The 17080-nt window shown below is 40.6% G+C and overlaps 1 protein-coding gene across 3 annotated transcripts in view; it reads right to left on the bottom strand.

Moving 5' to 3' along the window:
* Positions 1-17080, bottom strand: part of Wdr72 (WD repeat domain 72) — a 183232-nt gene that overhangs the window by 137033 nt on the left and 29119 nt on the right. For 2 of the 3 annotated variants that reach the window (XM_039081139.2, XM_063265177.1), the window contains exons 4-13: positions 15897-15975; positions 14333-14507; positions 13526-13602; positions 12412-12531; positions 11138-11283; positions 10663-10759; positions 7738-7879; positions 6794-7042; positions 4336-4556; positions 1892-2087 (exon numbers count right to left, since the gene is read on the bottom strand). In XM_039081139.2, coding sequence (XP_038937067.1) covers positions 1892-2087; positions 4336-4556; positions 6794-7042; positions 7738-7879; positions 10663-10759; positions 11138-11283; positions 12412-12531; positions 13526-13602; positions 14333-14507; positions 15897-15975 — 1502 coding nt within the window. Of the gene's footprint in view, positions 1-1891; positions 2088-4335; positions 4557-6793; positions 7043-7737; positions 7880-9592; positions 9599-10662; positions 10760-11137; positions 11284-12411; positions 12532-13525; positions 13603-14332; positions 14508-15896; positions 15976-17080 lie in introns of all 3 variants that reach the window. The other variant, NM_001135719.1, reaches the window with a different exon arrangement.

Here is a 17080-nt window from a genome sequence, read left to right as displayed (position 1 = left end):
GTATCCTGTTCCATGCTCACTGAGACGGATGTCGAGAACCAGTCTTTCACCTCTGATGTCTAGTGAGATTAAACAATGAAGACGATTGTAAGAGGACGAGAATGGCATCGTCCTCTTCCTCCTTCCACCTTGCATGTCTTGCTAGAGCATCCTCTGGACTTCCTGGTTCTCAGTTGAATCCTGGTTCTTTCTGCTTCGTTTGGCAGGACAGGAAGAGGAAGAGAGAGAGATCCCTGAGGGTGCCCATGCTCATGTGTTAAGGAACTCATCACTCACCCCTCACCCTTAGCCTGCTCCCTCACCCCTTCCCACACACTTGCAAATATTTGTGAATTTCTCATCATTTTATAAATGAGTGGAATTCATCTTCCTGCTAGAACTAGAATTGGAATATAGGCATCTGTTTATTGGCATGGAATCATGTGTAACAGTAAGGAGCTAGAGAGGATTTATAGCATGTGCGTTCTGATAGTGAGGTGGATTGTTTGGCTCAGCTTATATAGTAGAACCATGAACCTTTGTGAGGGACGACATAATTCTTTATTTGTTCTCAATTCTATTATCTATGAAAATTAAATGGAAAAACTGCATAAAAGAGTAAGCACTTGTGTTTTACAGGTAAGGGCTTTACAGAGGAAGTTAAAATCTACTATAGTCTGTGATGGTGATGATAATGATGATGATGATGGTCTAGTTAATATTACTAATGACTTACTGCTGCTTTCCAATATGAGAAATATTTAATCTAATCCTGTATTGTTATATCTACTCCACAGACAAAGGAATTGTCTTGCAGACAAGCCAAGTGATTTGCCCATGGCCAGAAATTTCTTCCCTAACAGGTCCTAGAGGCAGTCAATGCTTCAGAGCCTTTTCTACCCACCATATTTAACTATCTCTCAGATCTATAGATTATATACAGATTTTTAAATTTTTCTAAATTTGAGCTGAAAAGATGGCTCAGGAGTGAAGAGCATTGGCTGCCTTGCAGGGGACCTTATTTCGATTTCCAGCATCCATGTGATAGCTTACAACTAGAACTCCAATCCCTGGGGATACAATGCCCTCCTCCGGCCTCCTCCAGTACTAAATGTGCGTGATACACAAGTATATACACAGAGAAAAAACTGCAATTACTTTGGCAAAGTATAAGTCTAAACTATATTAGGACCTACCCAGTCTATAAACAACACCCAACACAAACCAGCACTGTTTGATCAATAACAACCGTGCTGTAGATTCTGTGGAACACACTCCCGAGAGAGCCCCTCTAACTCATAGTCAGTAATTACAACTCCTTTATTTGGTATGTTCCCAGTCTTTTCTGAAATGGATTATTCTTTCTTCAGACCTCTAATCAAACTTGGATGGAAAAAGAAAACCCCTTCAACGTTCCAAACCCGCAAGCTCTATGGTGCAGAATCAAAAAGTTCAGTTGAACTGCTTAGTCTTCAGTTTCCCTGACTCAAGTTTTGTTGGAGTTTTTATAATTAATTATATTCCATTATTACTGATCATCAATTAGCTCAAAATGTTGCTGAGTTGGTGACTATGCTGAAGAAGGCAGAATTTAATGATAATTTGAGACCAGTAGGACACTAAATTTCTCTCTTGTTAATAATTAAAGTAGATAACTTATGTTTTTATTTATAGCTTCCAGAAATATCCGGCTCATTCCTGAGCGCTGCCCTGTCAGCTAATCATCAGCTGGTCAGGATCTGACTTAGGCCACTATGTTTTATTTCCTACACTTCCACCAAAGCTATAAATGTAGCCCAAACCTAAAGGTAAAACAACTGAGTCATCACTGAGTGAATTATGGAACTTTCCTTCTGGACAAACGCTGGCACACCATAGACAACAGAAAAACAGGGCTCACTTTTCTGCTTACCTGTTTCAATTTCCCAGATGTAGACAGAGTCATCTGTACAACCAACAATGAGAAAGTTCTCGACTGGGTGCCATCTGATCGTCCTCACAGGGAAAAGGTGCTTCCGGGCACGCAGGAGGCACCGTCTCCCTTCCAGGTGAAGGAGAGCAACAGAATGGTCACCACACACACAGCAGAGGATCTGACCATCGCTTCGCTGTAGAAACACAACAGGCTGACTTAAGTGAGACGTCACATACTACCCTGATGAGGGAGTTAACTCTCCCTGCACTGTTCTTCCCCGGCATTCACAAAAGTGAGTCTCTGCATTGCACAGAACTACTCACAGGGCACACATGGATCAGCTGTAGATACAGAGCAGAGTTTAAACGCACCAGCCCACCAGGAAGGTGTGAAGGCAGAAGTGAAGGGGAAAGGGAACAGCCAGATCCTCTTGTAAGAGAGAGAAGGGCCCCATTACTCAGCAAATTCAGCAGCCAGTGCTGATGTCGGAAATGGCACAGAACACAATAAACCCCAGAACTCATTTGTCACCACAAAAAGAAGCTATTTGTGGTCACAAACTTGGGCCCAAGGGTATTGAGAGCTGAGATTTCCCACTTAAAGCCTCAAAATGTGATTTGGTACAGTTCCCAGAACTCCAGATTCTAATCCAAACAGGAAACTTAGTGTAGACATAATCTAAACCAGGGCAGCATCAGATGCTCCTGCTGAAGGTGCCTTCTCACAAGGACAGAAAGAGGTTCATAAGACAGTGCTCCTCCAGACAGTTGCCAAAGTCACCAGTGGTCAGCTTCACCACCCAACATGGGCAACTAGTAGATAAAATGAAAAAAGAATTAAGTTTAATGAGTGACCTGGGGATGTAGTAATAAAGGACATTTTTCCAGCATGCACATAGGCCCAAACTCAATCTTTAGTACCACATGGGGGGCTGCTGAGCCATCCAGAATGACAGCTCCAGGGTAACTGATGGCTAATCACTCTGTGGGGGCAGTGGAGAGCAAGTTTTCTTCTCCAATTCTAAGGGAACTAAAGAAATCCTATGGAGGAAAGAAATTACAAAATGGCAGATATGATATAGATGGAGCCTAGACTTCAGAACGGGTCAGGTGTCATGGCTCTCCAGACATCCTGTTTTACAGAACACAGGTATATTCCACAGCTTCTAGAATATGCAGAAACACACACACACACACACACACACACACATGCATGCACAAACACACATACCCAGACATGCAAACAGATCCACACACAGGCACACACATGTGTACACATATACAACACATATATGAACTATATACATACACACAAACCCACACATGCACACCACACCATAAACACAAACCTGGCACATACACGGAGACACACACGTATATACATACGCACACACACAAAAGCACACACATACATACCACACCATAAACAAAACCCAGCACACACACATGCAAACACACACACACACACACACACAAACATACACACACACACACCATATACCACACACACACACACACACACACACACACCACATACCACACACACAGTCACAAGAATATAAATCATATGACTATGAATGAGCATACATGATATGGCCCACACAAGGTCAATCCAACACTGCGTCCTAAACCGGTGAAGCTGAAATAATTCAGAGGGAAAAAAGATGGAGGGGATGCAGAATAAACCATGTAGGAATAGCAGAGAGCCTTGGAATAAAATATATTCCACGGTTTCTAGAGCAGCATTTCACTGTTTAATTTAACCCTTTGTGACCAAGAAACATGTTTCACATCTTATCACCAACATACAGCATCGATGTCTCCAAGTGTACCCATATGGATGTGATTTTATTAGCCAACCTAACGTACCAAACACCTTGCCACATACTTTCCCCCTAAAATCCAATTCACGGTCTAACATGTAACTCTTTGTGAACTGGATTTAAGTTGACATCTCTCGAAAAGACAGGAACTATCACGATGTCATGTCCTCTAACAAAGCAGATGGTGCCCACAAGCTCAACATTTCTCAAATGCTCATTCAGTACTTAATAGGAAACAAAAGCTGAATCTGTATTTATGTATCCCTATGTTCTTTGACTTGTTTCTGCACAACCTTTGAATTTACTTTAAAATTCCATACGAAAAATTAAGATAGAACTAGGGAGGAAAAAAATGACGACTTAGTAGGTAATTAAGAGGATTTTTTTTATAAAGCTGTAAGTGACCCAGTGTTTACTTTAAAAACATGGTTGGTGTGACACACTATAGTAAAATTAAAATTTGTATTGCAGAGTTAAAGGCAAGGTTGGCAAAATTGGCTAACTGTGGGCTGACAGAATGTGTATTTGTTCTTTGTGCTCTGTTCGATTACTTCTGGGAATGCAGGTTTTGTTGCCATTTGCTTTTTTATACCACGTGTTACTCTTCCTGTTTACTTACTTTCAAGTTCTCTGGTGACATCAAAAGTCTTGTTACTGGACCAGCTTCCAAAAAGAATGTGTGCAGAATTTCCTCAGTAAAAATATCCCACAGGATCACATAGGAGCCCCGATCTCCAGACACCATCCAACTTTGGTCTAATTTTGAAGCAAGACTGTGAGGGTAAAGTAATGAAGTCACACTGTGGCGATGACCTCTGAGAAGGGTGTGGCACGGGGAATCTGGAAAGCGGTCAGACACCAAAGAGCACAAAATTATTTTCCAGGTCATGCATTTTTACCATACGGACGCAGCTGGCTGAGAAGATTGACGAGCAGCCTTAGTAGGCCATCTCAAAAGCAACGTTCCTCATCAGAAGCTAGACCAAGTTTTGAGCGAGACAGAAAGCTAGGTTGTTCAAGTCTCCTGTTTGCTGATGGTTGTTGACATTCTATAACATGAGGGGACTAGTCACATACTCCCTCGTCACATGAACGGCCAAGTTAAACTTAACAGAAAAGAAAAGCAAATATCACAGGACGTTTCGCTACGAAAGATGTTTGAGATTATCAAGTTCTACTTCTTTCTCGTTGTTTACAGGTAAGGTATCCCAGGCTCGAATAGGTCATGCAACTCCTCGTGTCAAAAGCTGGGCACAGTGTTTAATCTTAGCTGCTCCAGGAATCTTCCCCTTTACCTGTGAACAATCACTTCCTACACGTGCCGCCACAGACCCGGACACATCGATCCTTTTGACCCTTTCTTCTGACTCGCACATTCTACCCACCTCTCTAAGATACGGGTACTAACAACCACCCTTGCTTGGGACAAACTGTAGAGTGAAATGAATACATTCTCAGCACATGCCTGGCCCCAGGGAAGCACATGGACACGTGGGTAGTGGGTACCTGGGCGCATGGTTTCAAACAAGACCTGAAGTAGAACTGAGCCTGCTGGCAACCTGCTTCTCTTGCCTCTAGCTCCTCCCGCTCCCTCCATTGCTATTCACGTTCCCACCATTAGAGAAAACCATTTGCCAGTCTCTTTATTCAAACCGAAAAGGAATCTCAAAGTTCTGTCATTTTGTTTTGTTTCATCTTCTGGCCTCAGCAGGCAGTAATGAGTGTCTGTTCAGAAGCTGCCCGTCAAGTGTAAATTTCTGTTTATTTTCTTGATATTGGGATAAATTGGTCCAGATTAAAATGTCTACAGTCGCCAGTTTCTCTGACTTTTAATGGCAGCCATTTTTCTACTTATTATCTCTCCCAGAGTCCTTGCTGTTTACTGTTTAGCTGTCAATCACAGACCCAGTGAGTACCTAAGTGTGCTGAAAATCAGAATGGGGACTAGAAGAGAACATTCTAATTGAGAAAAGAAATGTGTAAAAAGAATAAGGAAAACGAAACGAAACAATGAAATTTAGGATGTGTTTGATTTCCAGTACTGCAGAAGAAGAAAATGGAAGTTAATTTGTGAAATTTCATAGTAAAATGCTTATCTAGCACTCATAATGCCCTAAGTATAACCCCCAACACACACAAAGGAAAAAGAAAAAACAAAATCCAAAACCATACAATTTTTACTACATATTCAAAAATCTCCATGCCCTTCTACTTTCCCTCCCCTTATATGACAACTCATTGAATAATAACACTTATTTAAATAAGTAGGTATTAATTGTCACAATGCACAGAGTCTGTGTTCTTATTATTAACTTCATTAACAAGGACATACAAATAAATACAGGAAAATGCCATTTTATTCCTCATTAGTAAAGATTTAAATGTTTAAAAATGTAAAAGGCGGTCAATCTTCAGGTGCACACTTGCAATTTCACAGGTGATTATTGGATACTCATGTATATACTGAGATAAGTCCTTTAGAGAGCTTAATTTCCAAAATCAAAATCACAAACTAATATTGATGTAGTCATTCAAGGATAATCAATTCCAAATCTTCCATAGTAGCCAGAGGTTGGAAAACCCCAGCACTGATTAACAGAAAGGTTTTCAACTTAAACTCTGATTACTACTTGTTACTTAAAATGAGCTCGTGAATAATGAGCAGCAAAACTATTTCATTAATATTTATTTAATAATGACTCAGCATGGCATCGATTTTACTAATGTAAGTAAAGGACTGCACACAGTGTGCTAGTATGTCCGTGTGCTCGCACATCCCCGTATACACGTACTTACACACACACACAGTTTCAGGAAGTACTGTGACACTAGGATGCACAGTGGCCTTTGGTAGAAGCCAAAGTTGGAACTAAAGTGGGGAGCGAAACTTCTGGTGGAGCAGTACACCTCTCTGACTGAGTCCTCGCAAACCCCATGTTCAGGCTTAATTTGGTATTAAATTATATACAAGTTTATCTGCAATTGCCAGCAAAGGTCTGAGATCTCTGAATCATGTTTGTATAGCTTGTTGAAGATCAGATAAATTAGGTAAATAGGGAAAAGAAAAAGTCAATCACCTTTCAATAAAGAGCCCCCTTCTAGAAGTCCAGCTTTGGCAGCATTCAGAGCCTTAGTTATGAAAATGGTCCCATCCTCACAGCCACAGATGAGTTTATCAAGATTTGGAACGTACTCTGATGAGGTGATGGTGACTGTCTCTCCCACCTCATCTCTGGACCCAGAGAAATGGTCTGCGATGCTCTGTGACACCATTTGATGCTTATCAAAGTTATCCTGAAGAGTCCAGGTGGTAGTTATTGGTATTTCTGAAAGGAACACATGTACAGGGAAAAGTTGGTCTATTTATTTACAATAGATAGGAAAAATACGTAAAGATATCATTTCTTTAGAAGTATGAACCCATTGGAAAAGTTCAGTCACATTCAGACCATAGATAGATAGATAGATAGATAGATAGATAGATAGATAGATAGATAGATAGATAGATAGACAGACATAAACAGATAGCTATATCTTGGGATGTTCAACTGAAGTTCATTTGAATTATGTTGGTTGCATTTGTGCATTAGATCCCCAAACTTTAATTATATCTGTTTCAATATTGGTGTCTGTACAAGTTACTTTTCAGAAAATAAGATTAGCAACTGAAACTGTTGGGGCTAGACAGATGGCTCAGAGGACCCAAGTTCAGTCCCCAGGACCCACATTATATAGCTCACAACTTCTTGTAACCCTAGCTCCAAAGAGGCTCAGACACCAATGGCTTCTGTAGGAACCTGCCCTAATGTGTGCATATTCACAACAAACATATACACATAGTTTAAATTAAGTAAAACACATGGAAAGTGGCAAGCGGGGCATAGGGGACACACCTTTAATCTCTGTATTTGGCAGACAGAAGCTGGCAGAACTCTATGAGTTTGAGTTCAAAGGCAGCTTGTGTACCTAATGAGACACCATATTAAAATGAGATGGGGGAGGGGGAACAAAACTGCCTTACCTCTAGGAGAACCATCAAACTTAGATATAGGAACATCTGGGATATGCCACAACGTGATTCTTCCTGAGACTTCTCCAGAGAAAAGTACCTTGTAAAAAGGTTCTTTCCGTTCATTCATGTAGCCCATGACGAAATGCAGGCTCTGAAAAATAAACCATGAGCCTGGGTCAGGTAATAATCAATGTCCTGACCACTGGGAAGAGAGAAGTAACTCTTCAAAACTGAACCAAGACTTTTAAAATGATTTGGCAATGTTTCAAAAATTTCAAGTGAATTAAATGAAATAATCTGTGACTTAAAGTTAAAAATAAACAAAAGCCTCTATTAAAAATAAGGGAAATAAGATCACTTGCTAAGCATCAGAGAAATGACACAAGTACCTAACCGTGTGTGTGTGTGTGTGTGTGTGTGTGTGTGTGTGTGTGTGTGTGTGTGTTTTCCTTCATGAAAGCCTTAGCAATAAGGACTGGATACATGTTTAGTATAAAAAAGAAATATCATCAATTAAAAAACTCCAAGGCTATGAGTTTGTGCTGTTGTGGTCTTTAGCTTACATGTGAAGAAAGCTAGAGAAAGGGCTTGAATTAACCACGGTTGGAGAAAACAACCTTGAGTGTAAGAATCTTAGTCAAAATCCTGTGTGTTCATTATGATACAGCTCACCAAACAGGTCTAGTCTCTCTCAGTTGCTTCAGTGTTATTGCAGTTAAAATAATACAACACACACACACACACACACACACACACACATATTCATATATACAGTCCTCAGTATCCTTTTCCAGAACTATTAACCAGCTATTGGCTCTAAGAACTCATAATCAGACCTATTATAAGATTAAAACTCCCAAGTTTAAATCCTTGAAAGTAATCTCTCCAAATGTCAGTTTCAAAATGGCCTCCTAATGGCAGCTGAAGTCGTGAGGCATTGTATGTGCTTGTAAACGATAAAGCTGAAATACATCTTAGTGACCTCTGCCATCATTATTTTTGTTTTGTACACAACTGCCCACGTTGGACCTGCAGCCCTCTTTCATCTGAGACTTGCAGGGTGCACCACAAACCCATCAGTAGATAGGTTCACAGTAGGAACCAATGAGAGCCCTCAATGATGCTGAAATAGCAGACAGAATTTCATGGTGGAACTCCAAACACTGACCCTGGCCAGTGCCATGTTGTTGCAGAATGCTCTCCTCTTGGTTTACTGTGATCAAAATCTTAAACTGAGATTATTCTGTCTATGGTTCACTAGCTTCTAGTTACTTCTTATACTTAAAATATGATGTGAGGGACAGAGAAACTTGGATATCTGAAGAAGAATTATTGGAAAATGAACCATCTGTTTTTGTGTTCATACTTGGAGAGACAAAGCCAGATAACTTTTCATTTAAAAATGTTTTCTTTTATGCATATAAGTGTTTACTTGCATATATATATATATATATATATATATATATATATATATATATATATATATATATCTGTGTACCGTGTGTGTTCCCTTCCTGTGGAAACCAGGAGAGGACATCGGGTCCTCTAGAATTGGGGTTACAGACGGCTGTGAGCCACCATGAGCATGCAGGGAATTAATCCCAGGTCCTCTAGAAGATCAGCCAGTGCTCTTAACTGCTAAGCCATCTTTCCAGCCCCAGCGTTCCAATTTTAAAACAATGGTTTTATATAGTTTTGCTATTTGCTTGTTAGGGTAGGAATTTCTGAGTGACATTTGGTTTCTGTGGAAAATTTCGTTGGTAAAACTTCATTCTGAGGCCAAAGGGGAGCAAACAGCAGGCTCTTCAGAGTAACAAAAATGCCTTTCTGAATGAACCACAGCTTGCTTGTGACAAGGCTTCACCTGCTTCTCATGGAGGACTTTAGAAATATTCCTGATGCACGCTGTCATTTTAAAGGTTTTGTTGTTGGTGTGCTTTTTGGTTTGGGTTTTTTTTTCCTGCCCTAGCAGCACCCAGGGTTCTCAGTTTTGGCTGAGAGATTTTTAACCAAGTTTTTTTTTTTCAGCAAAATATTCGCAGGGCATCATGGCTTTGGGGTTTCCCAGAGCTCTGCTGCCTAATTAATCAAATCATTATTCTGCACACAGCTGAGTGCTCTCATGCTTGATGTGTCACATAAAGCTCTTCCTCTTCACGAAGCACCTTTTTGGGTAATTAACTGATGACTGAGTCTACAGGTTAAAAATCATTTTGAGTAACAACCCTGGAATAAAACAGTTACTTAGATCTCAGATGTGGTTAACTGTCAAAAGTATCATTAAGCCAAGTAGGAAGCTCGCAATTATATTCACAAGCATCTGCTGGAAACCTTAATTACAGATGTTTGAAGAAAAATATAGTCTACAAAGAACAGCTAAGTACACGTGAAAATGATCTGGGTGTATAGTTACGTTTGGGGGTTTTTGTTTTGTTTTTTAAATCTAAAAACCATTTTCATAAAGGTTCAGAATTGGAGCAGGTATATCAAAATGTTAAGGTGCTATGGAATAGATCAAAGGAAAAACATGGGATGTGTGTATTATGTGTATGAGAGAATCCATAAAATAAAATCCCAGTAACTGGTGCATGTAGGCAAAGGGTATGTACGTGTTACTCATACCAGTCCTGCAGACTTTTCAACAGTTGAAGTGGGCAAACAGTCAATATTTATGGTGGTGAAATCAGAATTTTAATATCTTCTTTATTTTCCTCCACACTTGTAATTTTCCTATAATGAACAGGCATTGTTGTATCAATCAACAATTCTTACGGATGACACTTTCTCTTTGGGAGCCATTAACACTCAAAGTTGATTTTCTCATTAACAACTTGATCTGATGCTTTGATTTCATTTTTTTTTTTTTTTTTTTTTTGCAAGCCTGAGTCTATTCCAAAGCAAGAAGCCGGTTTGAGGCCACTCCTCCTGCCTTACCTTATTTTCCTCCACAGAAGTGGAGCAGAGTAAGTGAGGGTAGACGGTCCCCTTCAGGACGCCTCCATCGGCGGGGCACATGCATTTGGAAAGCCCACTACATGGAGAAAATTATAAACAAGATTTAGGGTCTTTCATTTGCTTCCTTCCCCACTTCCACTTTCAAAAGCCGGATGGCACTGTTCGCTCGAGTTTCTGAACTCCAGTTAGAAATTGTTGGGTTAATAATTACGAGTGACTTTTTGAAAGCCCCGCATCAGCTGTACAGGTTCTACATGGCTAATCTCATGCCTTCATCCCCTGCTGTGCCGTACAAAGGCAGGCGCCTGGCAAGCCCAGAGGAAATCTTCCAGTGCCAAAGTTGTTTTGTTCTGGGTTTTGATCAGGGGCTGCATGCAGAGGGTTTTCCATAATAAACCTCCCCAAGTTCATTTTCTACCTGAATGTTCTGAACGCTGTTCCCATCTGAGCCCACCTGTTCAACAGCTGATAGATATAACTGTGACCGTCTTCTGTCCAAACAAGGATCCTGTGGGCAGCCAGCACCTCTCCCCCAGCAAAGAATTGCCCGTCTCTACTAACTTCAGTCCACAGAAGGGAAAAGTCACAATAGTCATAAATCTGCAAGACAGTGCAACCGTAAATTAATAAAGACCGGAAATAGAGTGCGCCTGTAAGATTAGCTGTGAGTTATGATCACAAAGACTATGGAGATGATGGAATTAATGCTACAGCCTATTACATGTTAAGCACATACATACTGTACTCGTGGATGAAGATAAAATGTAATTTTCTTATATTTCACAGGACGTATCCTTCCATGTTTAACCTAAGGGAGGTTGCAGTGGATAAAGGTATCTGGCTGGCTTATTTCGCCGTGTGTCTGTTAAGCATGGGAAGCCAAATTGTACATTTTAAAATAGCTTTATTCTTCCCACATGAATAGTCTCAGAATAGCACTTAAAAATTCCTTATGTGTGAGATGTCTGTGTAGTAGGAAGCCTTAGCTAGCTTGAGGATTTTAAATATTTGGCAACAATGTATTATCATAGCCCAAGTCAGATAGACTTCCAATAGCAGTTATGTGAAACATTAAAGAAAATCAAGCTGCCATTGGATGATCTTTGTTTTACTCTCAGAGAAATGACAGAATAGAGTCATGAGAAAAGAATAAATGTTCCCTAAAAACATGGTAGTGACTCAACAGAAAAGCAATCCAGAATTATGGTTCATCTTTATTTGTAGCAAATACTAGCCTTCTAAATAGTAAAGGCAGACATTGTTTTGAAAAATGATTTGAAGATTCTTTTCTCTTTTTAATGATTTTTTTTATTTTATGTGTATGAGTGTTTGTTTGCATGTATGTATCACACGCACGAATTCCTGAAGAGGCCAGAAGAGAACGTAAGATCCCTGGGAAGTCACAGACATTTGTAAGCTGCTATGTGGGTGCCAGGAACAGAACCCGGTCTTCTGCAAGAGGAACTGGTGCTCTTAAGCACCAAGACATTTCTCCAGTCCAGGGGAATGATCTTCATCATTATTTGTTTGTGATTGATAAACTAGAATGGATTGGTTCACATTTACTATCTTAGGGAGCAAAGAAATGGAACGCACAGCAGTAAGACAGGAATAAAAGACCGTTCCATGTCTTAACGTCATTACATTAAGGGTTTTCCCCCAATATTTAAATCATATTTTCACGGTTAGAAGAAAAACATTGCAATTGTATTATCACTGGTACTTTACCTTCCAACACTTAGAAAACACCACCAACAGGAGTCTCTCTGTGTACGTGCAAAAGCGTATTGTCTGACAGTTGAAGGAGTCAAGAAACTTGGATTCTTTTTCATAGACATCTTGCTTCTCCTTTAAGAGCAAAAAAGATCTTAATACAAAACCCAGGAGATATCTGCATAAACAAAAGGCACAGCCCTCATATGTGACAGAGCTCCTTCCTATCATTAGTCAGGGGAAAGCATCCAAGCTTCCTTTCCCATGTTTTGACCTAAACACTACTATATAAAGAAGCTATGTGCACAAATACCCTTAAGATTCAAGGACTTATTATTGATAATCAACCAAACACCATTCTACAAGGAACCACAGTGAGTGGTGAGTACATAAAGTTACTTTCTTTCAGCCAGAGCAGAAAGGGAAGGGCATAAAAATTCACAAACAATAACAACCCAAACTGGTAGTGTCTTAATGACTGAAACCACAAGGAAACAATACGAGATGGGCTATGAAAAAAGGCAGGCATAGACAACAATGGGCAGCAAACTCTTCTGTAAACTTCTGATAGTGCTGGGTGGTGTGGGGGTGTCTAATGAGTGCCAAGCAACACAATATCTCAGATCCTCAATGAAGAAACTGCCACAGACTGTGCTGGGAAGCCTAACATATCCTGTGTTTCCTTCCCCTTTTGTGCCTTACTTTGTCTCTGGTCTGATGTTAGGGGCCAGGTGGCTATGCCTCAGGAAAGTCACCCTCCTATACCCTAGAAGAGTCCTAGTGGGAGGAGATAAAGCAATGTCTACTCTCATATTTTAAATTAAAAATATAATCTTTTTCTTTCCCTACCCCTCCCCTGTGTGTGAGTGTGTGTGTGTGTGTGTGTGTGTGTGTGTGTGTGTGTGTGTAAATAAATCTATTTATATTATGTATGGAGTCCTGGCTGGAAGGACACAATTCAAATGCCTTGGTGCCTACCCCTAGAAAGATACCATTTAAACCTTCAGCTGTGAATAGGCATCACTCTTATGGTTTGAAATTTTCAATGAATAGTGATTGAAATAATTTAAAAAACAAAACAAACAAACAAACAACAACAACAACAAAAACGAGTGGTTTCCAAGCCAACCTGAATGCTGTTGATGGACGAAGAGAGGTCCCACACTTTGAGCTCACCGGTTACCGATACAACCAAGAGAGAATCTTCTGTGAAGAGAAGGAAGGTCACATAGGAGCTGCCAGCCAGTGGACCAGGATGTTGTCAGTATTACCTCATAGTCACTCAAAGATTGCACAGGACTGGGTTGGCAAAATATACTTAGCTTGATTTTTGTAAAAGGGAAGATTTGAATCCAGGTTCTAATGCCCTGTGTGTATGCAGAATTCAGCTAAAAAGAGTCATGGAACTTGTCAGGCAATGGTTGTGTTGAACCTGTTACAGATGGGAATGTAAAACCAATTCCCATTTCACTCGGGCATTACTATCTACAGAAACTGAGTTTCAGTGGTATTTCCAGAAAAAGAAAAGGTGTCCCACTGCTACCCCCCCACACACACAGAGGCGGGGAGGGATGGAGGGAGGGAAGAGAGGGAGAGGAGAAGAGAAGGGGATGGGAAGGGAACAAGGAGCAGGGAAGGAAGAAGGGAAGTCAGAGACAACACACAAACAGCCCAACTGCCTGTCCTTCTCAGTAAGCAGAACTAAGAACTGGGTCATAGAAACAGATTCTCTTTTGTGTGTCTTCAGCTCCTGCTGGCTTCCTAATAACTTGACCCACTAGTGGAGGAGATCTGGCTTTCCCCTGCCATGGCTCTAAGAGCTTCCCCCAGGACAAGGTAAACACCAGCAGTGACCTCAGCTCTAACTTGACAGTTTCAGTAGCATCTCACCAGCCGCTGCACCTTCTTAGACACTGAGACGGACGCCCACCTTTACCTTGAATCCTCACAGAGTGAACAATGCACATGCATTTCATCCAATCGGGAGACTGTGAAGAGGAAAAGGTGTGCAGGACGGCCAGAGTCCCAGCATCGAGGACGAGAACGTCTTGATACTCCCCACAGCACAGCAGCCAGCCCTCGCCAGTCATCCGGAAGGAGCAGTGGTAGTACTATGGGATGGAATTCCAAGAACGGCACCTCAGAGATGGATAGCATTCACACCATGCTAGCTGTGGAAAGACCTCTCAATTGAATTCCAGTCAGCCTCTCCTTGATGAACCCACTGATCTAGGTAACACCTCCAATTCCCTTTCATTAACCCCAGATTTCTGTCATGTTGACTTTTCAGCTTAGCTTCAACCCCTTCCCATGCCCCAGGTAAAAGGAGAGTTCTTTTAAAAAGAAACACTATAAATCATTGGACAGTGATAGGTATATTATTTCTACAATGTTATTCAGAGCTGAACAATAATGAACTCAGCTCTCTACCCCAGTAGAGCTGCTAAAAACTGGCAAAAAATGAAAGCATTAAAAAAAATACTGGGCAAGTATTCTTATACCAAATACATTTTGGAAGTATGTTTTACTTAAGACCAGGTTATACATTCTACCTCACCCCTGAGCTCTGCAGCTGGGCTCTGGTCCCAGGAGAAGAGGAGAGAGTAGATGAGTATTGCTGTATGAGGAACCAGCAGCACGAACAATACAAAAAAATATAAAGTCGTAGGGGTGGTAAAATTACCCCTTCATTTGTAAGCTGTCCTTCAATACCCAGAACCTACTTTAAAAATCAGAAAGTGTGGCTAAGGTAGAGATCAGGCGAAGTTCTGGATTCTACCTCCAATGTTGGGGGAAACAGAAAGACTCTGAATTGAAAATTATAGAAAGTATAACTAGGTTTCTTTGTTGTTTACAAATTTAAAAAAAGAAAGAAAGAAACAAATAAATCCACCAGAAGAACTAGTTAAATTTTTAAATGCAGCATGAGCTGTACGACTTTCTTAAGATTTTTACGATTTTAATTATGAGCATGTGTGCATCAATGAGGGGTCAGGCATGTGTCCGTGAGTGCACCGCCTGTAGAGGGCGGTAGAGGGCAGGGCATCCCCTGGAGCTGCTGTCAGAGGCAGGATTTCTATGTGGTGAACCAAATTCGGGTCCTCTGGAAGAGTAGTGAAAGGGCTTAACCCCAGAGCTATCTCTTCAGACCCAGAACAGGTTTCACGTTTTATAAAAAGCACATCATTAAAGCCAAATCTTCCCATGTACTTGTGGATGTTTTGTGTCACTTAGGAAACGTGAAACAATATAAAAATCTTTTTTAAAGATAAGAATCAGGATGAAGTAGCCAGGGACAAATGCTGTTGAACAGTATCTTTAGACTGAGAGGAAGGCCAAGAAAACAGATAACCACTGGTGATACTTTTCCACCATGGAGAAAAAAAATAGAAAATGCAAGAAAAGGATATTCTCCAAAGATATTAAGTGCTCAGATAGCTAGAAAACACTACATAAGTTACGTTTTAGCATCTCCAGTGTCCTGGAGGGCATGCACTTACGCAGATGGCAGTATGCCTGTAAGGAAGGGTGGTCTTCTCCACACACTGGCCACTGCTCACATCCCACAGACACATCTCCCTGGAACAGAAACCCCATGTTATTCTCTCCCGTTTCCACACAATTGGCTGGAATAAGTTTTGTGCCTCCAAGTTTTTCTTTAGCGAGGCACTTAGGCTCCACCTGATCGTTCATGTAGCTTTTGTTACAGATTACTGGGCAGGAAAATGCGGGGTCATTAGCAGGATTATCATTTTGTTTGGGCAATGATTCCCTGCCTACAGCCTGCAGGCTTTGCTTTAGGGCTATTCTGGCTAACACTGAATTGTGGGAATTCAGCCATCGTGGCCTTCCAGAGGGACAGGACCATGGTCTCTCCTGGTCTTTTCATGGAAATAGCATCATTCAAAACAGTTTCTTTCACTGAGCTCAAACTACATATTCTGAGGAAGATACATATCATATCTGTTTGCAAGATTTCTCCTCTCTCTGTGTCTCCCTGTCTCTGTCTCCCTGCCAGTATCTCTGTTTCTCTGTCTGTCTCTGTCTCTCTCTCTGTCTCTCTCTCTCTCTCTCTCTCAACACACACATCTCTCATGGAAACAAACAGCACCACCAAGAGGCCACTTTTGGTCACCACTGATCCAGTTTCTTTGATTTTTTTTCTCATGATTTGAAATTCTGAAATAAACAAGTCTTAACACTTGATATTTGAAAAAAAAGCCCTCATTATTTTTTTAGGATTTCTTGTTTTAATTCACATTGTGAAGACATAGACACAGTCTGTACAACGAAGCTGTGAGAAGCGCCAGGTAATTTAAACCTAGAGATCTCTGTTCAGTAACCAAAGCAGCAGAATCAGTGTTGCAACACAGCATAATGGTCTTTGGGTTTAGAAACTTCAGTACATGTTCAATGTATTCATTATTCAACAAACATAAACCCCATTTCTTAACAATTTCCTTTCTGGAACACACACACACACACGAGAAGAAAAACAAGCTTTGTGAGTGTTATGGGAAATGCTGCAGAGCCATCTCTCCAGACACAGAAAAAGTTTCATATTTTATAAACAGCACATCATTAAAGCCAAATCTTCCCATGTACTTGTGGATGTTTCGTGTCACTTAGGAAATGTGAAACAATATAAAAATCATTTTTAAAGCTAAGATACAGAAATGAAATC

Source organism: Rattus norvegicus, chromosome 8, assembly GCF_036323735.1.
Source record: "Rattus norvegicus strain BN/NHsdMcwi chromosome 8, GRCr8, whole genome shotgun sequence".
Taxonomy (NCBI): Eukaryota; Metazoa; Chordata; class Mammalia; order Rodentia; family Muridae; genus Rattus; species Rattus norvegicus.
This window is presented reverse-complemented; position numbering and strand designations above follow the sequence as displayed.